Here is a 27,162-nt window from a genome sequence, read left to right as displayed (position 1 = left end):
AGAACTTTATTGCATTTCATTAACAAATGAGATGTGACAAACATTTGGATGTAACAAAACGTTGAGATTCTTGTCATCAGCATTAACAAAAATAATTTTAGTATCTGATTTAAACAAAAACAACATTTATACAAGCAGTGCAGGGAGGGTTGAGAAATGGCTCAGGCAGCGGGAGCAGCAGCAGGGCAGGAGTGTGGCGAGACACCAGCGCGGGTGAAGGCTGAGCTGAACTCTAACACGTCTGTGATATGTCCTTTAACCAGGCGCAGATTTTTCATGCAGCCACTGAACGATGTCCTGGAGCTCAAACAGCTCTGCTTCACATCAGCTGTACATTCATGAGACAGAAAAACAATCGACACATCAGTGTAATTCATGTGGTTGGACCCATTTAGTAAAGACTAACATCACTGTGCTTATTAAAACATCAGATAAATTCAAATAGGAGCAGCTGTAATGAGATGCTGTAAATAGAAAGCTGGAGTAAGTCATGGCTACCTGGATATCCTCCTACATAGATCGGGTTCTTGGTCTCGGCTGAAGTGGAGGAAGAGTGCGGGTTCTCTGTGCTCACCGTCAACCCATCGACGCTCAGACTCAGACTGTGCTTTAGCTTCTTAGCCACTAAGGTGTGCCAGCGGCCGTCACACAGTGGCGCCCGGTTTCTGGACACGGCTGAAAAGCGTCCGGCGCCGTTATTTACATTGAACACCACCTGGAAACAGAACAGTCAGGGAAACATTCACGAGTTAGTCAAAACAAAGTTCACTTCACCAAAAGTACATAGACTCCCTTTCAGACACATCTATCGCAAACGGGTGTATAAAGTTATCTATCTAAACTGAATTCAACTTCATGCAACTTACAGCTGTATGAAGACAGTTTGGGGAAGGCCCTTTCTGTTTTTTTCCTGACCATGCTCCTGTGCACAAAGGATCAAGATATGTGGAGAGTGGAGAAACTCCAGTGTCCTGCACAGGGCCCTGACCTCAACACCATTAAGCATCTTTCAGGAGAGCCAGACCTTCTTGTTGAACATCAGTGCCTAGCCTCACAAAATTTCTCTTCAATAAAGTGACACAAATTCTTACAGATACACTTCAAAGTTTTGTGAAAAGCCTTCCAATAGAGCAAATTCACAACAAAGGGGAGCCAACAACTTCATATCAATGCTTACATACTTGGAATGGGTTTTGTAGTCTTTATACTTTTCATTTCATAACAGCCCAGCCTTTTGTCAGTAGTCTAGTCACAGCTGCATTGCAGTATTTTATTTCTTTTACGAATTGATTCAGTCTCATTCTCTCAATGCCAGCCTGCTTATAATAAGAACAGGTCTGGCAGTAGAAATAAAACTTCAAAGAGCCTAACAATAAATCCAAGGATCTGTGATTTGTTTATTTTGTTGAACCTTTATAGTACAAAGGAAGATTTCCAATGATTTCACTGACCAGCTAAACTGTATTTTGTAAATGGAGACAAATTTTGAATTTGATACCTGCAACACACTCGAAAAATGTTGGGATAGGGGCATTTGATACTTTACAACAGTAAAAGTTTATAGAATATTCAAGTTACACCTTTTTGAAACATTCCAATAAGCAGCTGAACTGAAGGATCATAACTGAGTCTTTGGTAAATCCTTCTCTCTGGTGAACCCAGTCAGACAATTTTCTCAGTGGTGAGCCATGACCCATCTTTGCTGACAATCACACGTCTCAACACAAGATGACAAATAATTATAAATTTTCACCATCAACTGTACATAACATTCTGAAAAGATTTAGGGTATTTGTAGAAATCTCAGTCTGTGTATGACAAGTCCGGAAATCACTGCTGAATGTTGTGTGACCTATAAGCCCTGAAACTGCATTGCAAGAGAAAGCATCATACTATGGGAATCAATATAACCACATGGTCTCGGAAGTGCTTCAGAAAACTGGCGTCAACGGCATGGCTTTTACAGACACAGAGTGCATGTTTTTGACTGGCCTGCCTGCAGTCCAGATCTATCTTCTATTGAAAATGTATGGCATGTCATGTAGAGGAGAATCAGACAAACAACAAACTGTTGAGCAGCTGAAGTCTTATATCATGCAGGAATAAGCAAACAGCAACAATTTGTTTCCTCAGTTTTCAAATGATAAAAAGTGTCATTTACACAATATATTTTTAGGCATCAAATTCTAACTGTGTTTATAATTACAAAATACAATAGAGTTAATCAGTGAAAATATTGGAAATATTTTATTCTTTTGTCAGTTAAATATAAAAGTTCAAGAGAATTAAATGCAAAATGTTTCAGGTTGGTTTAATGGAGATTAAAGATAGATGCCTGGGTGGTTTTGGAATATTCCTCACCTGGCCATTGATAAGCTCCAATCCAATGGCGTCTACTCGGGCACTGCTCACTCCCAGCAAAACTCCATCCATCGCTGTGGAGCGGAACTCCAAGCTGACCGTTACATCTGAGCCCACGTAATAACCCTCTTTCACTAAAAGAGAGGAAATTATAATTAGAGACTGTCGATGAAAGCCTTGCTGTTCTTACTTGACAAAAAGAAAGAAATGCCAGGTTGCTAAAATGTGACAAGAACTGTATAAAATACAAAATCTAAAATGACTTATGAACACAGTTTTAGCTGGGAAATAAGCTGTATGTGATACTGACTGAAAGCAGCGTATCCTGAGCCATTGAAGAAGGTGCCGTCTTGGATGGACCTGAAGCAGGAGCCGATGTCATGTGAAGTAACTGCATCCTTTAGATTTAGCTCAGCACTGTTTAGCTTTACCTTCTGCATGCATCCAGCCACACTGTAAGTCATCTGCAATGCACACAGGCCAAATAAAACCAGGTTTGAGGAACAATGTGGCTCACTGAGATCATATAATTTAAATTCTAAGCACTGGATATTTTGGAATACGGTTATCCATGAAATGTCACACAGATGATTCATGTTGTTTTATAAGCTTCAGTTTAGAAAAATGACCAAAACTAACATTTCCAATCTTTTTGGCAGTGTATCCTGCAGGCAGTCCTCCAAGATACAGCTTCCCTTCCACATCCAGGGTGTGGCCTTTAATTGAAGTGCGCTCAGAGTCCTTCCCATCAATGCTGATGACTATGCCCTTCTTACTTAACTCAGTTTTTACCTGTAAAAATATAGAACACACACACAAATACACAGTAAGAACTGAGAACACAGAGTACACAATTTAGTCCCTGCCAAGTTCCATCTAGTAAGTGTTTCCGCCATCACATGATAGCAGCCAGTCATGAAGGGTGGGATATAAAATTTCCTTAATGGAAATTACATATTTCTATTTCTTCTTGAAAAGTGTTAATTGTAGACATCACAGAATCCACCACTGATATCTTACTTCAACATCTTGAAATATTTTCACCAGGAATTCAAGTGGTGCAGCTCAACAGCACCACAATCCCAGCGGTGCTATCAATCTGGCCGAATGTCTAACAGGCACATTTGGCCGTTCCTGAGAGAGAAAAGGCTTTTTCTTGTTATTGCAGCAAAGCAACCTCTGCTTTCTAGTCGAGGCACCCGTATTAGTGGTGGATGTTTTACAGCGGCTATAGCGTGTTCTCTCTGTATGCAATTAGGATCTCTGTGAGAATCCACCACTGGCAGGTGAAAAGAAGCAGCCTGTGATTAAATGCGTCTTCAAGGGAGTGCATGCTAATCTGCCGCTTTTATCAGCCAGCGTGGACTAAATCAGGGGAAAAGGGGAAAACTGCTAAAAATGTATTAATGCAAAAAGCAGGACCAATCATGCTCTCTCACACCAAGGCATCATCAAGCTGTTTTAGTCACTTATTTTACTTGCATGCAGGGGTAAATTACACTAGCCTGCTACGCTACTGATGGGATGAAGGGTTTGAATCCCAAACAGTGTTATCGGCTAGTCGGGTGCCTTCATACAAACATGATTGGCTATGTCTGGGGAAAGAGTGTGTGTGTGAACCAGACCTAGTACAACCCTGACCAGGATAAAGCAGTAGTAGAACATGAAAATAAAAATGGTTTTCACTGCAGGAAATGAACCGGAAAGAGAAGATGAGGAAACAGCCTCGACACGATAACTGAGACAGATAAAAGATGAACTCACAGTGTGCCACTGTCCATCGCTGATGTGTGTCTGTGATGTGCTGATAGCAGGGCCTTTGCCCAGGTCACATGAGAAGACCAGTCGGCCCCCCTGCAGCTGCAGTGCTGCATAGTCCATTTGATTGGCATTAGCCATATAGTACAGGATCCCGCTTTGAGCCAGCGTACGGATTGAGAGCTCAATCGTAAAACTGCAGAGAGAGGTCATTGATTATTGTGAGCACATAAAATAGCAATATTCAATCAATATTCAGAAAAAGGACTGTAATAACTAATTAAGCATATTATTCCTGATGATGTATTGCTGTGGGTGTGTCTTGGCATGGCTAACAACAGGACAGAATGCGAAAGTTTGTGAACAGACTCTGTAAGCAGGTTCAGGTTCAGGCTTCTTAAATAATGCACATGTAAACAGAGTGAGAATATGAGGTTGTGTTCTCCCACTGCACCCCTGACCTGCTGCACTTCTAATGCTAATAAATAAATAAGCAGCTTGTGGCACCTCGAGTAAATTACAGTAATTATAACAGATTATGGTTTAACAAATTAAAAGCAAACAACAATAAAATGGATTAAAAAAAACACTAATTATCCATAAATAATGAATGGATATAATTGCCTTTTCCCCTATCAATCTACACTTAATTACCCATAACGACTAAGTGCAAACTAATCAAAAATCTATTTAAACCCTCATATTTAATAGTTTTTAGAAATGCCTAAACTTAATAATTAGGTGTGGCATCCAAATGGGACCATATTTGACAGAACAGTTCTCTGAATTGCTTACCTTGACCTGACTGTCTTATTCTTGAAGCTGATAATCACATGACTGTTTTTGGAAAGTCCAAGCTGATGAGCATCTGCAATGTTTTCTATACCATCCACGGCAGCACACTAGAAAAGTATAATGACCATATTAGTGCATATTAAGATACACATGACTCACACACTAATGAATTAGTATTGCTTTAATTGCTTTGACTTAGAACTTTGGTATGTACAGCATGCTAGTGTGAGTACACACCTTAGTTGTGGTAGTTTACTGTAAATTACACCGCTGTCTGATAAAGTTTGCTGTAGTCATGTGATACCTCCTTTTACAAGGTCAACAACCAAAATTATCAACGTCAGTATAGCAATTAGTCTGACTAAGTATAGCTAGAGCTGGGGTGGCCAACCTTAGTCTCAAAAGTTGGAAGTGACTCTTTCGCCAATGCAAGTGTGGCTCCTTAGTTTTTAACATAATATGTATGGCTTTTTAAATTATTTCTGTTGTTAAAGATTTTGTTTTTGGATGACAAGTATATTATGTGCTTAAATACGTGTCCTTCTATGAAAGTAAAATCATTAATGAATGAAACCAAAATGTTCGGTTGTCCTAATCTCTCAAGATTCACTCCTCTTTCTAGAATGGGCCCCACGTTTAGATCCACACTGAGCAGACTGAGCCACAGGGTGGGGAGGGGTGCTCGTTCATTGCAGTTTTCTTTCTTTCATCTTTTTCCAAGTATTTGGTTGTTGCAGGTGCTCCGAGCAGCCTGACATTGTGAAAAACCTGTTTTTGCCACCTCTGTTTCTCATTACACTTTTATATTGTGGCATTTTAGCTACAGTATTGTTGCATATTTTGTGATGACGTGTAACTCGCCCCATTACAAAGAAGGACCTGAGAGTAAGGGTGAGAGTGCTTTAGTAAGTTTCAACCTTTTATAGAAAATAAAAGTTTCAAAACAAATATTATGGAAACAAACCTGAAATATGACTAAATATATGTACTTTGTTTTTAGTAGAATATAGGCAATTAATATAGGTTTTATAATATATTAACAACATGAAGAACTATATTTCCATATTAAATTATGTGTGCGTGTGTGTGATTGTGTGCAGAAAAGTGTAATGTACACTCACAGTGGTAGCTCCTGGTGTAATAGCACTGATCTCACTGGGGGGTGACAAGGGCCCCAGCCTTGGGACAGCAGTGGTCTCTGGCTCTACATCTCCCTCGTCTGGTAAAAGGGGACGTTTGGGACGCTCCTCCAGCAGGCAGCTGTCCATATCTACTCCCTTGTACCTTACTGCACTGGACAGGTCCAACAACCTGCCACACACAATGACACTTCTATACACATTGACACTATACAGTACACATTACAAGGATTTTACTTAATTACTCTCTCCAGGTGTTGATTTAGCATTCTTGCTTTCAAGGAAGGAATATCTAAAGAATAAAAGTTTTAATATCCTAGTGCAGTAGGACAAAGTTCATATGTAATACTGTATTGAGTAACAGCTACTGTGTAACTACACTCGTTGTTGTCACTCAAGTTTTTTGGACTGTTTACCTCTGTGTTGAATTATTTTAATAGATTTTTCTTATATGATTAATTTAACATGCTTTATTTACATAAATGCATTTAATTTATATTTATTTAAATGCTGGTAAAATATATTTGATTTTTATAACCTACATGTTGTCAATGGCCACGTTCCTGATGCAGCCGTAAAATGAAGTGACAGAGGAAAGAACTGCATTGGCCTCTTCTGGAGGGACGCCTCCAATGTAGAAGTTGTTTAGAGTGATAACCTTTTCAGCAGCTGAGCCCAGTCTTACAGTTTCCTGCTGTTCCTCATCCACATACACTGTCATTGTCCTGTATCAAATAGCATAAACAAATCATGTTTTAAAATAACTGAAAGCTAATATCCAGTACTGGATGTGAAAGGCATAGTTGATGGTGAGAAGAACCAGACCTTTTATTTCTCTGAAGGATGAGGGAGTGCTCTTCTCCATCGCTAAATGTGCCGTTTCGAGATTTGACAACAGCTTTGTGCACACCTCCTCCCTCTGCTATGCTCACATGGACTTCTACTCTGCCTGACACAAGCATCACAGCCAGAAAAGACTAGAAAATGCAACATTAAGAGAAGGAGAGAGGAAGAGAAACAGAGAGTGCTTTTAAATTTGATTTTCTTAACCCGCTTTCACACTGCATCCCCACCAATATGAGACTACTGGAAGTAGTTAGATACTGAGCAGCTACAGAAGATAAACTTGAAAAGCTGCAGTAATTATTACAGGCTTTTACGAGAGAACTTCAATGCTAGCTTGTAATTATACCTGCTGTGTTTGTCGGCGCGTGCGACCTGTGGCGGAGTTGAATCCTGCCAGGATTAGGCCGCTGCCATTTCTGGTGGAAAAGCTGCTAATGAGCTCACTCTGAGGACCCACTGTGACTGCAGGCATCTGTACATATCCTTCACCCAGCACAGAAATGCTGCGGATAGCCTGCAACACACACACACACAAGTTGATTAGATTAGATTGAGGAGTCTGACTGCATCAGTTTCCCACCAGTTAGTAATCAAATGGCTTCATTCCCAGTCATTCTCAATATGCCACTATTACTGCACATGTTCTGTTTGGGTCCCTGACACCCCATAGGCTCTTTAACAGCTCGCAAAATACCTCTAGCCTTTTTCAATCAGTGTGATACCATGACTTATCCTAATTCTATAAAAACTGCAAATAAACTATATTTTGAACTGACATTGTGTTCCACCCTAACACCTCCCTAATTTGTACATTTCTGTTTGGGGTCTCAGAGACTCCAGCTTGATTAAACATGATTAAAGGCAATCAATTTTCATGTTTTTTTTATTTTCTGTCTGGTGTTGATGGTACAGCTGACTCTCTCTCTCTCTCTCTCTCTCACCTCTGTCTCTCACTCTCTCACACACACACACACACACACACACACACACACACACACACACACACACTCACACTCCGGTCAATTTGTTTAATTAACTTGGTTAATTTTGAACTCAATGTAATTTACCCACACAACACTAGGCCTCTGGGACCCCAAAGAACAAGGCAGTAAAGTCAATGTCAACAGAACACCAAGGTTAAACTTACACAGCATTTTGTGCCACATTTTACCAATTTATAATGCTGTGTAATGTGCAACGTTTCAGGATTGCAATAAAAAGTCACTGACTGCCCCCCGGTGGTGAAAAGGTGTACTGTGGATTAACACCAACTACAACACAGGATTTAAATCTTACTCATGTCATGTAATACAGACTACGGCCCAGCAATATTTTGTTTTATTAATTCAAGTTACAATACATTATGCAACATTTATCACGTATTGTCTGTCAGTACTTATGTACTCTATTTTTAGTTATACTGGATGGCAATACAACTTTTTTGTGATACTGTTTTGCTGGTTTAGTACAGTATTTTAATGTGATATTGTACCATATAATACCTTTGCACAGAAGTCTATTACACTAGCGCACCACCTTTGAGATCTAGTTCAAATCTCAGTGGTGCTATCAGCTGGCTGGGCATCTACACAGACATGACTGGCTATGTCTGAGGGAGGGGGAAAAGTAGCTAAAGCCCTGAAATGAATTGACACTTAGTCCAAGGTATTCCTGCCTTGCATCCAGTGTTTTCTGGAGAGCAGTTTATAAAAATGAAATAAAGAAACGTTAACTACATTGTCTTATACCACAGAGTTTTAGATTTTGTATGAGATTGTCTGAAAATACATTTATTTTATTATTTATGACCTTGTTTATTATATCCATATTATTTTTTAACAAAAAATAAACAAAAACCTGATTGATGGATGTTTATCATTTAATGTGGCCCAATCATAAACAGCTGGTCAGCCACCAGTGCTATACAGACATGATTGGCCAAGGCCCTGCGATGGACTGGCCCCCAGTCCACAATGTGTTACCATACTGTGCCTAGTAATTCTGAGAAAACCAGACCCACAGTGACCCTGACCAGGATAAAATGGTGGTAAAACATGAAAATGATATGAGAAAAAAATGTAAAAAACAAAAAGCTGTTCCTTATTTTCCAGGTTTTGTAAAAACTATTCACATAAATGAGATGTTCTTTAACAAGGAGCTGCAGTTGTGTGAGGTAAAGTTTTTGATCCATTTTTTTTTTATTTTGCTTCTCACCTTTAAGATACAGCCTTTCTTCACACCATAAGCCTCTATCAGTAGATCAAAGTTTGTGCGTGCAATTTCAACATTCTTAATGCAGCCCACGTAAGAGCGTGCAACAACCTGCCTCCTGAAAGAATAATGAGTGATTAGTGGTCTCGTCTTTTACAATATTAAAAATCATAGACTTCTCAAAGCATTGTTTCGTGTGCCAAAAGGGCTAAATTGATAAACGTTACCTAATCGGCCTGGATGCAGGCAGCCCTCCAATGTAGATGGGATCCAGGTCTGAGCGGTTCAGATCAGATGCAGTTCCGGGAGACTCTGCCTCCATGACTTCTCTCTCTGATGGGTTGTCAGCAGTCATTATGGATAAATAGCCTGCAGACCAAATAGATTAAGCTTTGTTATGAAGTGAACAAGAAAATTCTCTAGACAATGTGGAATATTGGGACACAAGACACCAGCATCCTACTAAACACAAAACATGTAATGAGCTATTTTTTATTTGGCATGTTAAAAACATGTTTTTATTTTTTGAAACATAGTGCATTAAAGTGTAGCTTGCATTATTTATACCTTTGCGTTTGTTGCGTTGCAGGGCAATCTTATACCAGACTCCAGTATTGTAAGCTTTTGTTGAGGTCAGCATTAGAGGTCCAGAACCCAGTTCAAAAGTCATGTGCACTTTACCTTCCACCAACTCAATAGACAAGAAGTCTCTCTTCAAAAAATATAAGATATAAATATATTACAAAACTAACAAAACAAAATGTTGACAAATGTAAATGGCATGGTTTTAAAATGACCAGGAACATACAGTGCCATTAGAGGCCAGATAGAGCAGCAAGCCGTTTGGTGAAAGAGTTTTAAAGAACATGACAATGCCGGTGGAAGTAGAGCGCAGAGACTTTTCCACCACAGAATATCCACTACCATCAAAGTAGAAGGATGTGTCCTCTGCCTGTGGCCTACAATCACAAAACAGACCCAGAACATAGCACACGCAATTAATTTAGATTCTGCATAACAAACTGACATAAAACGCTAGGTTTTTAGATTTATGTAACTGATGTGATATCTCTACTATGTTGATTAAACATTATACATATTTCTAATACACTGATCGTATTGGACCAAAATTGGACAAAAATTGTCAATTTTAATTTCAGTTCGTTCAGACTGCAGTACAGTCAAATAATTAAACTACATGGAGGGGCATTACCTCATGAAGCAACCCCGACAGTTTCCTTCCCTTTCAGCATAGTTCCATAGTCCAATGTTCTTCTCATTCAGAGATGCTTCACCCATACATCCTTTAAAGTGAGTTATCGTCACTGCTGGGGATTTCTGGAAAGACATTATCATGTAATTGGAATGTAATTAAAATGAATACACAACGCAGATGTGCTGTTCTGAGAAAAGGGCACTCAGCCTACCTTAACCTGACCACTAAGACCTCCCACAAACACCCACGTAGACTTGCCGACATCCATGACCGTGGACGACCCTGGTGCTGTGGCCTTTACTGGAGGCATTGGCTCTGAGTCCAACTGCTGTACGGTAAGGGTGCCGTGTCTGCCAAATCTGTACAGTGGCAATACAATATGCAAATAAAACAGTTTTATAATAATATAAAATCCAGTCCTACTGACCATTTCAACATCAAAGATCACATACTGATGAAATTATAATCACATACATTTAAACTCGTATTTACATGTGTCTCTGGTTAAACAGCTTTATAGCAAATTGCTGCTTTGTGCATAATATTTATATAGCATAACTTGCATTATTAATGTAAGATTAATAACACAGCAATTTAGGACACATACCGAGTGGCATTGATTCTGTGCCATTTGTTGTTGTTTATTTGGACACTAGGATATTCCAGTTTAGCATGTCCAGAGCCTGAATCCCACAAGAAGGCCACTTTTCCATGCCTCATCTCAAGGGCCATGAAATCCACCTGTTAATGAAACCAGAGCCCAATTAGCAAAGCAAACTTAGAGGACATATTTACAAGATACAATGCTCACAGTAATATAATGTCTTACACTCAAGCTACTGCCCATATAAAAGAGCAGATTGTCTGGTTCAGATGTTTTCACAGTCAGGGTAAGGGTGTTGAAATTGCTAGAGGTAATCTCTGGCTTGTATGCCCGCACACAATTGCGGTCTGCTGATACTGCAACTTTAATCTGTGGTAAAGAAAAATTTAATGTAAGAGGAACAGTTATGCAAATTGTTTAAAAGATGTTGCCACCTTCAAATACTACAAAAATTACACCAAAATAACATTATTACATTCAAACATTTCCTTCAAAACTAATTTGAGGAAAATGTTTTTTCTTGTGAAACACAATGCCATGACATAAATGTTATGATGTGGGAGGAAGGACCCAAGGATGCGGAGGTTTTAACTTAAAAGGGTTTTATTTACAAAATCATAAACGTAATATACAATAAAATAAAGGAATAACAGTAACAAAAAACACTTCGGGGAATCCCGAAGGCAGCCGGTGACGCCAGACTGAAAGAAACAAGGGAAAAAACATAAAAGGGAAAAAGGGAAAGCGCGAGGCGCGAACCCTGGTCGCTCACCTCTAGGCTGGGAGCTTAAGCACGCTGCCACAGCAACGCTGAAAGCAAAACCGCTCCCAGCACTAAAGAGGCGAAGCGACCGGGTTCGCGAGGTGGGAAACCTCGCGCTGTTGGCCGAAGAAGGGGGGATGACACCGCCGGTAGATAAATGGCACGGCGCTCACCAGCAGTTAATGCTGGTCAGCGCCATGCCATCCACCGGGTGCGATTTACTTGCGGATTTATAAAGTTAAAAGCAAAGGCGCTGTCACCAGCCAGGGTGGCTGGGAAGTGGCCGTTTGCTCCTGCGCTCCAGAGGGCGGAACGTGACGCTGTCACCAGCGGTAGCTGGGAGGGGGTCACGTTCCTCTGGGCGCAGTCATGGGGTCTCTAGGTGGCGGCGGCACGGCGGCTCGACGGCTCGGCGGCAGCGGCCCGACAGCGACCTGAGAGCAACCACCAGGCGGCGGCGGCGGCACGACAGCTGCGGCACTCTGGCGGCAGCTTGGCGGCGGCGGCGGCGTGGTGGCGCCCACTAGCGGTGGCCCGGCGGCAGCGGCACGGCGGCGGCGGCACAGTGCGGCGGCACAACCTAAAGATAATAAAAAAAACAATAAACATAAAAGGACACCGCAGTGTCAAACAAACTCAAAGAAAGAAAAAAGAATCAGCCAATATGAGCAGAAGGTGCGACGGCTACAGCTCTGCACCTATCCCTTAAATAAGGGAAGGCACAGGTGTAGCCACTTCGCCCTAACGAGCTGGCCAGGTATTTAAAGGCACAGCTCGTTTCTGCTCTGTAAGGCCTGTGGCATCAGGGAGAGATGGTACATTCCCCTGATGCCACAGAGCCTAACAGTACCCCCTTCTTAAGGAGACCTCTCCTGAGGTCTCCAGCCGGCGGTCCCGTCCCCACCAGTGGCTAAAAGCCACTGGGGGAGTGCCCCCCCAAAAAAATCTTTGGGAGAGGACGGGGTCCTCCGCTGGGTCCAGTAATGGTCGCACCTTACTGTTATGATGTGGGAGGAAGGACCCAAGGATGCGGAGGTTTTAACTTAAAAGGGTTTTATTTACAAAATCATAAACGTAATATACAATAAAATAAAGGAATAACAGTAACAAAAAACACTTCGGGGAATCCCGAAGGCAGCCGGTGACGCCAGACTGAAAGAAACAAGGGAAAAAACATAAAAGGGAAAAAGGGAAAGCGCGAGGCGCGAACCCTGGTCGCTCACCTCTAGGCTGGGAGCTTAAGCACGCTGCCACAGCAACGCTGAAAGCAAAACCGCTCCCAGCACTAAAGAGGCGAAGCGACCGGGTTCGCGAGGTGGGAAACCTCGCGCTGTTGGCCGAAGAAGGGGGGATGACACCGCCGGTAGATAAATGGCACGGCGCTCACCAGCAGTTAATGCTGGTCAGCGCCATGCCATCCACCGGGTGCGATTTACTTGCGGATTTATAAAGTTAAAAGCAAAGGCGCTGTCACCAGCCAGGGTGGCTGGGAAGTGGCCGTTTGCTCCTGCGCTCCAGAGGGCGGAACGTGACGCTGTCACCAGCGGTAGCTGGGAGGGGGTCACGTTCCTCTGGGCGCAGTCATGGGGTCTCTAGGTGGCGGCGGCACGGCGGCTCGACGGCTCGGCGGCAGCGGCCCGACAGCGACCTGAGAGCAACCACCAGGCGGCGGCGGCGGCACGACAGCTGCGGCACTCTGGCGGCAGCTTGGCGGCGGCGGCGGCGTGGTGGCGCCCACTAGCGGTGGCCCGGCGGCAGCGGCACGGCGGCGGCGGCACAGTGCGGCGGCACAACCTAAAGATAATAAAAAAAACAATAAACATAAAAGGACACCGCAGTGTCAAACAAACTCAAAGAAAGAAAAAAGAATCAGCCAATATGAGCAGAAGGTGCGACGGCTACAGCTCTGCACCTATCCCTTAAATAAGGGAAGGCACAGGTGTAGCCACTTCGCCCTAACGAGCTGGCCAGGTATTTAAAGGCACAGCTCGTTTCTGCTCTGTAAGGCCTGTGGCATCAGGGAGAGATGGTACATTCCCCTGATGCCACAGAGCCTAACAATAAAAGCAGTAGCATAACATGAAAGCAATGTTTTATATTAGCATGAAAATGGCAGCTAAAATACACAAAGCTGTCACTAATAGTAAAACCACAAACAACTATTAATATTTAAAATAAAAACTGAAGTACAAAAACTTAAATAAAAAGAATAATAAAAGTGGTTTTGAGTACAAGCTAGCTGATACAACAGTAACATAGAAATATATTTAGATGCATATCACACTGACCGAGGCTGCTTGCATTCGGGCTTGGTTGATCATCTCCCTTATCTCTGACAGATTCTTGCTCAGGTTTTCACCCAGTAACTGTAGAGGTTTCAGTCTGTCATAAAGGCGGTCTGTCTCCAGCTGAGCCTCCTTTAGCTTAGATTCAGCTGCACTGGCTTAACAGACGAGAAAATAATAATCAGTATATGTTCTTTCTACTGGCTTCATATAATGTATCCTCTGAAATCACTCGATCATGTTTTTACAGTGTGTATTTGAATCTGTATACTTTTACATGGATTGATGAGTAAATTAAAATGGGGCTAAACTTTGATCATATCATTTAGATGAGTATCTCAAATGCCAAATATAAAAATAATTACCACTAAGTGTAAACACTTAATTAAGCTATGATTATGCCACTGTGGCTAATTGTTATTATTTATTTTTCTTCATTTAGTTTTATGTTTCTTTAAAGTGTAAATCTATTTGGCCAACAGAGGCTAAAAATCTGTAGAAAAAATGCAATGATTGGTCAGACAGTTTAAAAGCACTGTACAAAAGGACAGCAGTTATTAAGATCTGTCAATAAAAAACTCTAGCATTAACTAAGTATCTAAATTTAGCTAGGCTCACTAATATCATAAGAACATAAGGAGTGAACTATGAAAATTCTTGAGTAAATGATTCAGAAACCCACCAGTTCGTTCAGAGTCTTCAACCATGGCATTGACAAAGTTGGCGCTGCTGTTGGCTAAGCTAATAGCTGAAGAAGACTTCTCTAGCTTCATCTGGTAGTCTTCTAATTCTTCAACGGCTTTCTGTAATGAAGCCTCGGCTTTGACTACCTGCTGCTTCACCTCAAGAACCTGAGATCTGCTTCCTGTGGAAACACAAAGAACAGTGACTCAGAAACAGTTCTTTGACATAGGGCAGTCAGCAACAAACATAATATATCTAAAACAGCATCCATAATATAGATTAGAATAACGCACAACAAAGGGCTCATTCCCTAAACCTGATCATACTATAATACTAAAGAACAGTAATCATCAGACTTATGTCAAAAAATAAGCATAGATGTACTAAACTGCGCACCAAAACTGATCAGACAGCAACTAGCGGAAGCATGTAATGTATGTATGTTTAGAATACTGATTAAGACTCACCATTTCCCAGCTTCCCCAAATTGCTCAGAGCCTCAGGAAGCAACTGGGAGAAGTTGTGTACACCTGCTTTGACTCGACTGATTCTGCTATATACATCACTGATATTAAGTGCAAGTCCTGGGAAATAAATACATGAGAAAATAAGGACAGCAAAAACAATGTTTGTACTTGTTTTCACATCAAATTTAGCCTATCCACACACTTTAACACTATTAGGAAACATAAAACCCAAAGCGAACAAATATTTAAAACTGCTGCCTATGTGCAACATCACAGAGCAGCTGAATGCACTCAGAATAGAAATGAACTCCTCTGTGCTGTTTACATGAGTGTACAAATACCAGGGATTGCCTAATGTTGCTCAGATTTAAGTGAAGGCCGGAATAACATACTTCTCAACCAGATAGCAGGGCCAATTATGCTCTCTGACTCAAAGTGATGTGGAAAGCACTGTAATGCCAATCAAAAGAGATTGACCACTTACCTTCAGTCATATTTTTCAATACTGCACTATTATCCAGAATCTTCAAGCTTTTCTGAACTGCCTGTTTGCTCATTTCAGTTAATGATTGATTGCTGTGTAGAGTCTTTAAAAAACGTTGTAAAAGAATAAAGTAAGTGACATGTATTTGTATATAGTATAAAAAGATAGCTATGTACAATATATGGCCGCACGTATGTGGACACGTAACCATGAGCTGGTTGGATATTTTATTTTAGAACCATATGCATTCATATGAAGTCCCTCTGCCTTGCGACCAGAGGAGCCTCTATTCTTGTTTTGTCTGTGAGAATTTGCACCTACTTAGTTAAAAGAGCATTTGTGAGGTCAGACACTGATGCTGGACAAAAAGGCCGGGCTCTCAATCAATGTTCTCTCTTCAGTGGAGGCCACTGAATCCAGGCCAAACCCATCAAGTGGCCTTACTTTAAACCACCTGAGACCGATGATTAGGAGGGTGTCCACATAGTTTTTGGCCATATAGTGTCAATAAAACTTTTAGAATAAGAATGTTTTAGAATCAGCAATACCACAATTTAAAATAAAAACTATATTTTTTAAAAAGTTTGATGTATTGATGAACTGACCAGGTTGAGGGCAGAGCTAGCATCTTGATCGCTTGAAATAGCCAGAGCTTCAGCCTGTTGGATGGTAGCACTGATGTCCAAGCCGCTCCTAAAGACACTGGTGGCATTTACAGATGCTTCTCTTACTCCAGACAGAGTACTGAAACACAGCAAAGTCATATTCAAACCACCACTTAATGTAATTCCTATCACACCAGCATATAATAGCATAGAAAGTAATGTAGTTTATGAAGGAACACCACATGAGGAACTTGTCTAAAAACTGCAATTTTGATAAACAATGACATCATACTAATTTTACATGGTAAAAATCTCTGGTAAAAAAGTCTGATACACACAAACCTGTTCATTGCTTGGGCCTCTCTGAAAAGTGCTTGGGCATGGTCCTCTGCATTGTACACCAGCTCCAGGGTATCTCTTTTGGTCAGCTCCATAACTAATTTGTCTACATGTTTTCTCAAATTAGGGCTCCATTGAAGCAGCTCCTCTTTAGATTCCTCCACCCCCTAATCAGTCAGGAACAGATGCCAACAGAGAAAAGATAACTGTTGTATCAACAATCTTAATAAGGACTAAGCAGTTTTACTAAGGCCAAGGTGGCCTATTGAGGTTTCTGTTAAGGCTGAGTAATGTGTCAGTAATATTCTAATAAATAAGGTAAAACATAAGAAGTATTATGGGCATTGTTGGTAATTTTATAATAGTGATTGTATTTTATTATAGACACAAGTAGCTTTTTGACGATAAAATGGAATTTTAATCCAAATGCTGTATGTGCCCAGTTAATATAGATGCATACATTTAGTCTGTCTTAATAACTGGCATTAATAACAAAATATCGGGCCGTACCATTGTCAGATTTTGAAGATCTCCAGCAATGCTGAGTGCATCACTCAACACATCCTGGGCCTCCTCCAGATGTGTCTCCACTACTTGATTCAGACTGCTCACGTTCTGCCTCAGTAACTATAATAAGATTTGGGCACAATACAATTAATAAAATAAAAATGTATAATGTTTCAGAAAATCTTATCTTAATAAAACAAATTTGAATATGAAAAAGTATGAGAAAATGTTTTCACCTGGAAATTCTCCTGATTAGTCTGAATATTCATCAATAGCTGTTCTGTGTGGTTATTGTGGCTCATGGCTGTGTTTAGCACCTCCTGAACCTCCTTAAGATGCTTGTTATGTCTGGCTAGTGCTGTGGAGATGTTGTGTCTCAGGTTCTCTATATGATCCAAAGGCTTCGCCATCTTCTTTTGGATGCTGTCAAGCAGGGCTACTGCAGCACTGATAAAAATATGATATAAACTCTTATTACATACCATCTTTTAAGATTTACATAATTAGAGCCTTCTGCTTTTATAGAATGCCTGAAAAAATTTGTTAAACACAGTACTTTAAAAGAACATTAATAAGGAAATGACAAACTCATGCTGACTTGGTGAATAATATGAAGGATCTACCTGATTTCCTCCACAGCAGCGATGTTACTGTTGGCTAGGTCAATGGCTCTAATCTTCTCCAGCATGGATTCCGTCTGCTCCTGCAGAATTACACTGTTTTCTTCTTCAAACACTTCTTTTTTTGTGTCGTCGAGATTCTCAGCTTCCTTCTCCAAGACTAGACCAAACAGTACCAGGCGAAATGAGGACAAATCCATATTTACACAACATATGTACAAAAGAATTCAAGAATAACAGTAAATCGTTTATAAGAAAATCAACGTTTTTTTTAAAAATAAATTGCCCATACAGTTGTGCAGTTACATTGTACAGGTTACATTAATCACACAGAAGAAAAACATAAAATTCTTATCAAAAAGATTTGTTACCCCATGTTCTATGTGTTAGATGTGTTCTATAACAAGTCATGCATATACCTTTGATGACATTGTGAATGTCAGAAATCAAGTCCAGAAGACCTTTTCCTTGATGAAGACTCTTTTCTGAAGCCTGATCAATGTTCTCACCAAGAGCAGATACATTTGCAATCTGGTAATTAAAATTAAAAAAAAGTTTAAAAGCAGCCAAATACATTTTAGACGTGTTTGTTAGTTTGATAATAAGATAAAGTAAATTAAAAACCATTGTTTGAAGTTCGTCCACTTGTTGAGTGAGGTCTGTTACATCTTCATCTGCCCTTGCTAGATGATAGCTTGAGTTCTTTTCTGACAACATGGACTATAAGAACAGTAAAAATGTTCATACACTCGAATAGTTCTTCGTATATACCATGTATGTTTAAAAACACAAAGTATTAACATATAATTAAATACATATAACATGAGGCAAAAATTCGATATTGTCCTATAATTATCATCCCTGCCCCATCCCTCCCTTTTTTTCTTTCAGCGGCACCCATATTAGGGATCGCAACAACAAATCATTTTGGTTCGCAAATCTGATCTAGCATCCTTATTTTTATCTGAGCTTGGGACCACCACCGAGTTCTCATTTAGTTTTTGGGTGTTATTTCACAGTGTGAATAGAATATTAGGAAATATAAATTAAAGAGGATGATAACTAAAAAGTAGGTAAGAAGTGTTGTGTTTCTTCCAATTTTTGTTGTTTTGGAATCAAACAGAGCATTAGTCAACAATTACACACTATTATTAACCAGCTAAGTAATGATGATCAAGCACCCACCAAGCACTCTTGTGTCTGGTTCTCCAGGCTAATCAGCAGGCTGTATGGAGCCAGAATGACACCACTCAGGTTTAGAGACTGCATCAAGACCACATTAGCATCTAAATCATCCAGCAGCACTCCAGTGCATCCGTCATCGCATGCTGAAACAAACATTCGTGAGCTACTATTACCACATTGTTTGCCATGACAAACAATTAAACGATAATATAAATTTATAATAAATTACTCATCAGCATTTTTAAAGAACAGAAAATACTGTTAGCACACTTTTATAACAGTTGAAAATTAATCTAATTAAGTGCATTAAAAGTGAGTGAGTATGTGCGGTTATGTAACTTAAGATACTCACAAACACACTGGTCAACATTCAGGACGTGTCTGTCTTCGCACTGGTCACACAGGTGACCTCTGAACCCTGGTGTGCACTCACACTTCCCTGTTTGGACATCACACATGTTGTTGAGCGAGCCACTCTTACTGCACTCACATACTTCACACCTCCCACCGGGCTTTGAAGGATTACCATAGTAACCCAGTGAGCACTTTTCACAGTAGCGTCCCGCGTAGCCTGTTTCACAGGCATTACAGCGGAAATCACCAGCCCCATCAAGAATACACGTGGGACTGAAACTGCACAGAAAAATCACCAATATTGTTATTTATTCAGACAATCTGCAAATAGGCTGTTTACACAAAACCTACAAGGTGCTGTTAGGCTGTTTCACACTTTTTCAGTGTAAAAAAGATCCGAGATCTTTGATGTATGTTTACACATATGTATTTCAAAAATTTTATTTTCTTTACTGCATTGAAAAACTCAAGTCAGATTATGTAGTAGCTCAGATCTTTAAAGCATTGCAAACACGAACTGGTTCTTAAAAGGTTACAATTGAGTAAGCACTAGAATTGACATATCCAGGGCTAGGTTACAGTTACAGTGGTCAGTTCTTGTTTTAGTAACCAGAGTTGGGTAGGTAGAAGGTGTTACCTGTTGCTTTGCAGTGGACATGCACAAAGTGAGCAGTCACTGATCGATCCCTGCACCTGACCATAATGTCCTGAAGCACACACGTTGCAGTGCTTTCCCGCTGTGTTGTGCTGACAGCCCTGTTTGTTTATACGATACACACATAATTAAAAAGACATTAAAAGAGCAACCACTAAAAAGCATTTTTAAAATTCTGTAATTCTGTTAAGGGCTGCATAATACAAATATTTTCCAACTGAATAAGTGGAATCTTACCAGGCACTCGCCCGTGTCCAGGTCACATGCCGCACTGTGATTATTGCACTGGCAGGGCACACAAGGCTGAATCAGAGGCCTATTATTGCCCTTCATATTGAGCTCAGATATGTGCTGCCTGTAGTAACCTGGAGCACACTCCTACAACACACAAACACATGAAAAATGACACATACAGCTTTAATTTCCCCTTACTAATTAAGCTTACTGCTTACTGCTCAGGTTTTATCTGTTTTTATCTAGTTCAAATAATTGAATCTAGCAGCAGTGTTGAGGTTACCTGGCAAGACAGGCCTGCGTAACCTAAAGGGCATTCACATGTCTCCACCAGCCTGGCCACTAGAATGCTGTCAGGAACCTCATCCATCTCCACTGCTGTCTCCATTGAGATATTTGAAATCCTAGATAAAGACAGAGAGACTCTGTTAGATATACAAGTACACACAAGAAGTACTGTTTTTATTATTTTCATTGTCATACACACGTTGTCTCAAAAGTAAGAAAACACCCATATAACAATGGTTTGGCAGTAGGGCTGGGTATCGCCACTAATTTCCTGGATCGATTCGATTCCGATTCACAAGGTCCCGATTCGATCTTCAATCTTCGATTTTCGATTCAATTTCGATTCAACACATTTAGGCATATTTGAGTTACATTAACAGGTTTTGTTTAAATATGTACAGATGTTCAGAGAACGAATGTGATAATTGTACAAAGAACACTCATTATTAAAAATATTTGTGTATTTTGTTTACATAAATAATTAATCCAAAACAGAAAACAGTAACATTCATTTTTTATTATTATTTTATATGTCTGACACGCTACAACATTGTAAATGTAATGTAAACATACACCTGGCTGTTGAACAGCTTATGCCAAGTTTACACTACACGACACTCTGATTAACACCTGGTCGCTGTAATGTTCACACTACACGACTGATCGGCGATGGAGGGTTTTACACTACACCATCTATCACCAGGGGGAATCACAGGCGAGCTTCTCTGGTCTCCAAAACTACGTTTTGTCACGAAAACACATGTGAGAAGTGATGAAAGGTTTAATGATACCATATATATATACAGTGTATCACAAAAGTGAGTACACCCCTCACATTTCTGCAAATATTTTATTATATCTTTTCATGGGACAACACTATAGAAATAAAACTTGGATATAACTTAGAGTAGTCAGTGTACAACTTGTATAGCAGTGTAGATTTACTGTCTTCTGAAAATAACTCAACACACAGCCATTAATGTCTAAATAGCTGGCAACATAAGTGAGTACACCCCACAGTGAACATGTCCAAATTGTGCCCAAAGTGTCAATATTTTGTGTGACCACCATTATTATCCAGCACTGCCTTAACCCTCCTGGCCATGGAATTCACCAGAGCTGCACAGGTTGCTACTGGAATCCTCTTCCACTCCTCCATGATGACATCACGGAGCTGGTAGATGTTAGACACTTTGAACTCCTCCACCTTCCACTTGAGGATGCGCCACAGGTGCTCAATTGGGTTTAGTCCATCACCTTTACCTTCAGCTTCCTCAGCAAGGCAGTTGTCATCTTGGAGGTTGTGTTTGGGGTCGTTATCCTGTTGGAAAACTGCCATGAGGCCCAGTTTTCGAAGGGAGGGGATCATGCTCTGTTTCAGAATGTCACAGTACATGTTGGAATTCATGTTTCCCTCAATGAACTGCAGCTCCCCAGTGCCTGCAGCACTCATGCAGCCCAAGACCATGATGCTACCACCACCATGCTTGACTGTAGGCAAGATACAGTTGTCTTGGTACTTCTCACCAGGGCGCCGCCACACATGCTGGACACCATCTGAGCCAAACAAGTTTATCTTGGTCTCGTCAGACCACAGGGCATTCCAGTAATCCATGTTCTTGGACTGCTTGTCTTCAGCAAACTGTTTGCTGGCTTTCTTGTGCGTCAGCTTCCTTCTGGGATGACGACCATGCAGACCGAGTTGATGCAGTGTGCGGCGTATGGTCTGAGCACTGACAGGCTGACCTCCCACGTCTTCAACCTCTGCAGCAATGCTGGCAGCACTCATGTGTCTATTTTTTAAAGCCAACCTCTGGATATGACGCCGAACACGTGGACTCAACTTCTTTGGTCGACCCTGGCGAAGCCTGTTCCGAGTGGAACCTGTCCTGGAAAACCACTGTATGACCTTGGCCACCATGCTGTAGCTCAGTTTTAGGGTGTTAGCAATCTTCTTATAGCCCAGGCCATCTTTGTGGAGAGCAACAATTCTATTTCTCACATCCTCAGAGAGTTCTTTGCCATGAGGTGCCATGTTGAATATCCAGTGGCCAGTATGAGAGAATTGTACCCAAAACACCAAATTTAACAGCCCTGCTCCCCATTTACACCTGGGACCTTGACACATGACACCAGGGAGGGACAACGACACATTTGGGCACAATTTGGACATGTTCACTGTGGGGTGTACTCACTTATGTTGCCAGCTATTTAGACATTAATGGCTGTGTGTTGAGTTATTTTCAGAAGACAGTAAATCTACACTGCTATACAAGCTGTACACTGACTACTCTAAGTTATATCCAAGTTTCATGTCTATAGTGTTGTCCCATGAAAAGATATAACGAAATATTTGCAGAAATGTGAGGGGTGTACTCACTTTTGTGATACACAGTGTATCACAAAAGTGAGTACACCCCTCACATTTCTGCAAATATTTCATTATATCTTTTCATGGGACAACACTATAGACATGAAACTTGGATATAACTTAGAGTAGTCAGTGTACAACTTGTATAGCAGTGTAGATTTACTGTCTTCTGAAAATAACTCAACACACAGCCATTAATGTCTAAATAGCTGGCAACATAAGTGAGTACACCCCACAGTGAACATGTCCAAATTGTGCCCAAATGTGTCGTTGTACCCTCCCTGGTGTCATGTGTCAAGGTCCCAGGTGTAAATGGGGAGCAGGGCTGTTAAATTTGGTGTTTTGGGTACAATTCTCTCATACTGGCCACTGGATATTCAACATGGCACCTCATGGCAAAGAACTCTCTGAGGATGTGAGAAATAGAATTGTTGCTCTCCACAAAGATGGCCTGGGCTTTAAGAAGATTGCTAACACCCTGAAACTGAGCTACAGCATGGCGGCCAAGGTCATACAGCGGTTTTCCAGGACAGGTTCCACTCGGAACAGGCTTCGCCAGGGTCGACCAAAGAAGTTGAGTCCACGTGTTCGGCGTCATATCCAGAGGTTGGCTTTGAAAAATAGACACATGAGTGCTGCCAGCATTGCTGCAGAGGTTGAAGACGTGGGAGGTCAGCCTGTCAGTGCTCAGACCATACGCCGCACACTGCATCAACTCGGTCTGCATGGTCGTCATTCCAGAAGGAAGCTGACGCACAAGAAAGCCCGCAAACAGTTTGCTGAAGACAAGCAGTCCAAGAACATGGATTACTGGAATGCCCTGTGGTCTGACGAGACCAAGATAAACTTGTTTGGCTCAGATGGTGTCCAGCATGTGTGGCGGCGCCCTGGTGAGAAGTACCAAGACAACTGTATCTTGCCTACAGTCAAGCATGGTGGTGGTAGCATCATGGTCTTGGGCTGCATGAGTGTTGCTGGCACTGGGGAGCTGCAGTTCATTGAGGGAAACATGAATTCCAACATGTACTGTGACATTCTGAAACAGAGCATGATCCCCTCCCTTCGAAAACTGGGCCTCATGGCAGTTTTCCAACAGGATAACGACCCCAAACACAACCTCCAAGATGACAACTGCCTTGCTGAGGAAGCTGAAGGTAAAGGTGATGGACTGAACCCAATTGAGCACCTGTGGCGCATCCTCAAGTGGAAGGTGGAGGAGTTCAAGGTGTCTAACATCCACCAGCTCCGTGATGTCATCATGGAGGAGTGGAAGAGGATTCCAGTAGCAACCTGTGCAGCTCTGGTGAATTCCATGCCCAGGAGGGTTAAGGCAGTGCTGGATAATAATGGTGGTCACTCAAAATATTGACACTTTGGGCACAATTTGGACATGTTCACTGTGGGGTGTACTCACTTATGTTGCCAGCCATTTAGACATTAATGGCTGTGTGTTGAGTTATTTTCAGAAGACAGTAAATCTACACTGCTATACAAGCTGTACACTGACTACTCTAACTTATATCCAAGTTTCATGTCTATAGTGTTGTCCCATGAAAAGATATAATAAAATATTTGCAGAAATGTGAGGGGTGTACTCACTTTTGTGATACACTGTATATATATAATATATATATCTATGTGTCAGAGTATTCTAAGGGCAATTTGTAGCAGTAGCAGGAAGATTCTAGCAACGACAAAAACAATTAAATCTATTAAACAATTCTGATCTGAGTCTACTGACCTGCTCTGCTGAAGACCTGTTCCATATGAGGCTTTGATAATGATATACTCCACGTTGCTTAGAACAGACATGAAGTCTGCATGGCTCACAGCTTTCTCAGACACAGCGTTAAAGTACTTCCACTTGTGCTGTTAAGTTGAAAAAAAATATTTACTTCAATTAATCATTAGTAATACAGTTCTAACTTTAATTTAAGCTCCTTGTTTAGTTTTGTGATATTATGCAAGCTATGGAGTGTTTGGGTAGACTTTACCTCAGTGAGAGGGACACGGTGTATAGTTTGAATGCCAATCTCTGGAGCAGGCATGTCTATGTAGATTACCAGCTTCTTCAAATGACCTCCTCTAATCAGCACCTGAGGCTCATAATTGGACAGACCAGACCCGGCCAAAGCAGCAAATGTTACACTGTACAAGAGTTCACCTCCGTAAGACAGCAGCTGTAGAAACATACAAGATTTTAGTTCATCTGGGGTGCATGTATCTGAGTTAATTTACTGTTTTTCATTTAATCAGCTGCTTGTTACTGACAGTGAAACTATTAATGTCATTAACATCATGATTATGTAGTAGGAGTAAGAGATCTTGTAGCCCATGGGTCTGTGTTATTTGGTGTGCAGTGCTGTACCTTGCTGCCTTGAAAGCGTTGTGGCAATTTCCAGTAATATGGCTCAGTAAGTATGGATCCACTTTGTAGCTGAGCAACATCCAGCAGTATTTCTCCCCCAGCATTATAAACGCCCTCTAGTGTGCCCTGCTGATCCCTGTGGCTCACTACATGTAAACGCTCAACCTCAGGACTCACAGTGATCTAACAGAGAAACAATATGTGTTTATCAGTCAAATTAATTAATAAGGTGAAAAATAACACGTGCTACATTGATATTACTTTGATAAGGGCTTACTACAAATACAATTTTAAATATGAACAAGAGATGTGCCTTTCCTGAAGAAAAAATGTGTGTGATTACAGCTTAGCAGTGATAGAGTAGTGTGAGTGTGTAAATGTATGTGTGCAAGAAGGGGCTCAGGGTGTGAATAGTTTAGCTTAAATATGTGATTATGTGTATGCTAACATGTATCCGGTGTAGTTGTAAATACTTTTGCTCAAACATGTGATTGTGTGTATGCAAACAAATATTTGGGGGGGGGGTGTAAATACTTTTGCTCATATATGTGATTGTGTTTGCACAAATATGTATTTGGTGGAGCTGTGAATACTTTTGCTCAGAAATGTGATTGTGTATGCACAAGTATGCATTCGTGGGGTGTGAATTCTTTTGATCAGATATGTGATTGTGTGTGTCCGAGTATGTATTTGGAATACTTCTGGTGACACATAATGAAATCAGCTATGCAGTTTTATATGTTGCCTATTAGCAATCTCATTGTGGTAAAAACAGAAACAGAAACAGAAAAGGAATGTTTACTCACTGGAACTCTGACCATCCCACCAAGCTCCTCACAGTCGGACGAAAATCCGAAACAAAAGCAGGGGCTGCAGCCAGCTGGATTTTGCCCTGACAGACCAAATGTCCCAGTCTTACACTCATCACAACCACCACCACCTACATTCTCCTACAGTAGAAACAAAACAGAAGAGAGAATATGTAGCCAATTGAATGCATGATTTTCCTATAAGCAATTTAAGACCAATAAAACTAATCTACTGTACCTTGCATGAACATTGTCCATGGTCCTCACAGCCACACACTCCCAGTTCCACATCACAGAATTCCTCACGTGTACCATTAACATCGCAATTGCATGCAGTGCATTCTGGAAAATTCTTGAAGCCTAAAGTGCAGCGATCACATTTCTGAGAGGTGAAGTGCGGTCTGCACACACACTGACCACTAAGCAGGTCACACTGAGAAGTGTTGGAGCCGGCCTCATTGCATTCACAAGGCTGAGAAGACATAAAGGCAGAAGCTTGTTATTATTGGTGTATTTGTTGGTGTGTGAGTGTGTGTGTGTGTGTGTAAGTGTATAAGCAATATTAGTGTGTTACCTTGCATCCAGCCACTCCATCATGACCCCAGTGATCTTCCTCACACAGCTCACATTTTTCTCCTTTGGTGTTTGGTGGGCAGATACACTCACCCGTCTCAGCATTGCAGTTACCGTGTGTGTGAGCACAGTCACATGCTGCATAGAAAATAAATATTACTCAGGTTACTGGGAATTGTTCATATTTAATAAGCTGTTATGTTTTTTAATAAATTGTTGACACAAATTTTCAGAGGCTTATTAAACACAGTCAACCTGTCACTACTGTAATAAAAGAATGCTTACGGGTGCAGCCGCCGTCTTTAAAGTTGTAGAAGCCATGCAGGCACCGGTCACACTTATCTCCTGATACCCCAACAATACACTGGCACTGTCCACTTTCATTACATGCTTCTGATACTGATCCGGATTGGTTGCACTTGCATTCTCTGCAGCCATCTCCACTGGTAATGCCATAAAAACCAACCTAATAAAAAATAATAGCAATGTATTATAATCAAACTATAAAGTAAGCAAGTGCAGTGACACTTCTATCAAAAGCGACTTGCTACTGTGACTAAATACAACTAAAAAAAGTTGAAGGTAATGGGCCTTCCTCATACTGCAATCTGTGCCCCCTGCTGCTCCATATGGCAGACGGG

The 27,162-nt window shown here is 41.0% G+C and overlaps 1 protein-coding gene across 1 annotated transcript in view; it reads right to left on the bottom strand.

Annotated features, from left to right (window-relative positions):
• The window catches only part of lama1 (laminin, alpha 1), a 50,199-nt gene continuing 23,037 nt past the window's right edge, over positions 1-27,162 (bottom strand). The window contains exons 21-62 of the mRNA XM_062991240.1: positions 26,807-26,987; positions 26,523-26,659; positions 26,187-26,420; positions 25,946-26,089; positions 25,140-25,322; positions 24,766-24,951; positions 24,513-24,640; positions 20,396-20,516; positions 20,116-20,256; positions 19,861-19,979; positions 19,222-19,502; positions 18,870-19,012; positions 18,309-18,404; positions 18,104-18,215; positions 17,688-17,844; positions 17,301-17,511; positions 17,068-17,184; positions 16,561-16,724; positions 16,219-16,357; positions 15,614-15,716; positions 15,130-15,246; positions 14,661-14,843; positions 13,982-14,136; positions 11,156-11,299; positions 10,934-11,067; positions 10,538-10,685; positions 10,324-10,448; positions 9,919-10,069; positions 9,678-9,822; positions 9,338-9,479; positions 9,114-9,228; positions 7,246-7,413; positions 6,879-7,030; positions 6,596-6,778; positions 6,036-6,225; positions 4,915-5,021; positions 4,126-4,315; positions 3,001-3,153; positions 2,672-2,825; positions 2,362-2,495; positions 499-715; positions 1-328 (exon numbers count right to left, since the gene is read on the bottom strand). Coding sequence (XP_062847310.1) covers positions 162-328; positions 499-715; positions 2,362-2,495; positions 2,672-2,825; positions 3,001-3,153; positions 4,126-4,315; positions 4,915-5,021; positions 6,036-6,225; positions 6,596-6,778; positions 6,879-7,030; positions 7,246-7,413; positions 9,114-9,228; positions 9,338-9,479; positions 9,678-9,822; positions 9,919-10,069; positions 10,324-10,448; positions 10,538-10,685; positions 10,934-11,067; positions 11,156-11,299; positions 13,982-14,136; positions 14,661-14,843; positions 15,130-15,246; positions 15,614-15,716; positions 16,219-16,357; positions 16,561-16,724; positions 17,068-17,184; positions 17,301-17,511; positions 17,688-17,844; positions 18,104-18,215; positions 18,309-18,404; positions 18,870-19,012; positions 19,222-19,502; positions 19,861-19,979; positions 20,116-20,256; positions 20,396-20,516; positions 24,513-24,640; positions 24,766-24,951; positions 25,140-25,322; positions 25,946-26,089; positions 26,187-26,420; positions 26,523-26,659; positions 26,807-26,987 — 6,471 coding nt within the window. The 3' untranslated portion in view covers positions 1-161. The remainder of the gene's footprint in view (positions 329-498; positions 716-2,361; positions 2,496-2,671; positions 2,826-3,000; positions 3,154-4,125; positions 4,316-4,914; positions 5,022-6,035; positions 6,226-6,595; positions 6,779-6,878; positions 7,031-7,245; positions 7,414-9,113; positions 9,229-9,337; positions 9,480-9,677; positions 9,823-9,918; positions 10,070-10,323; positions 10,449-10,537; positions 10,686-10,933; positions 11,068-11,155; positions 11,300-13,981; positions 14,137-14,660; positions 14,844-15,129; positions 15,247-15,613; positions 15,717-16,218; positions 16,358-16,560; positions 16,725-17,067; positions 17,185-17,300; positions 17,512-17,687; positions 17,845-18,103; positions 18,216-18,308; positions 18,405-18,869; positions 19,013-19,221; positions 19,503-19,860; positions 19,980-20,115; positions 20,257-20,395; positions 20,517-24,512; positions 24,641-24,765; positions 24,952-25,139; positions 25,323-25,945; positions 26,090-26,186; positions 26,421-26,522; positions 26,660-26,806; positions 26,988-27,162) is intronic.

Source organism: Trichomycterus rosablanca, chromosome 3, assembly GCF_030014385.1.
Source record: "Trichomycterus rosablanca isolate fTriRos1 chromosome 3, fTriRos1.hap1, whole genome shotgun sequence".
Lineage (NCBI taxonomy): Eukaryota > Metazoa > Chordata > Actinopteri > Siluriformes > Trichomycteridae > Trichomycterus > Trichomycterus rosablanca.
Note: the sequence above shows the minus strand (reverse complement) of the source record. Positions and strands in the feature narration are given on the sequence as shown.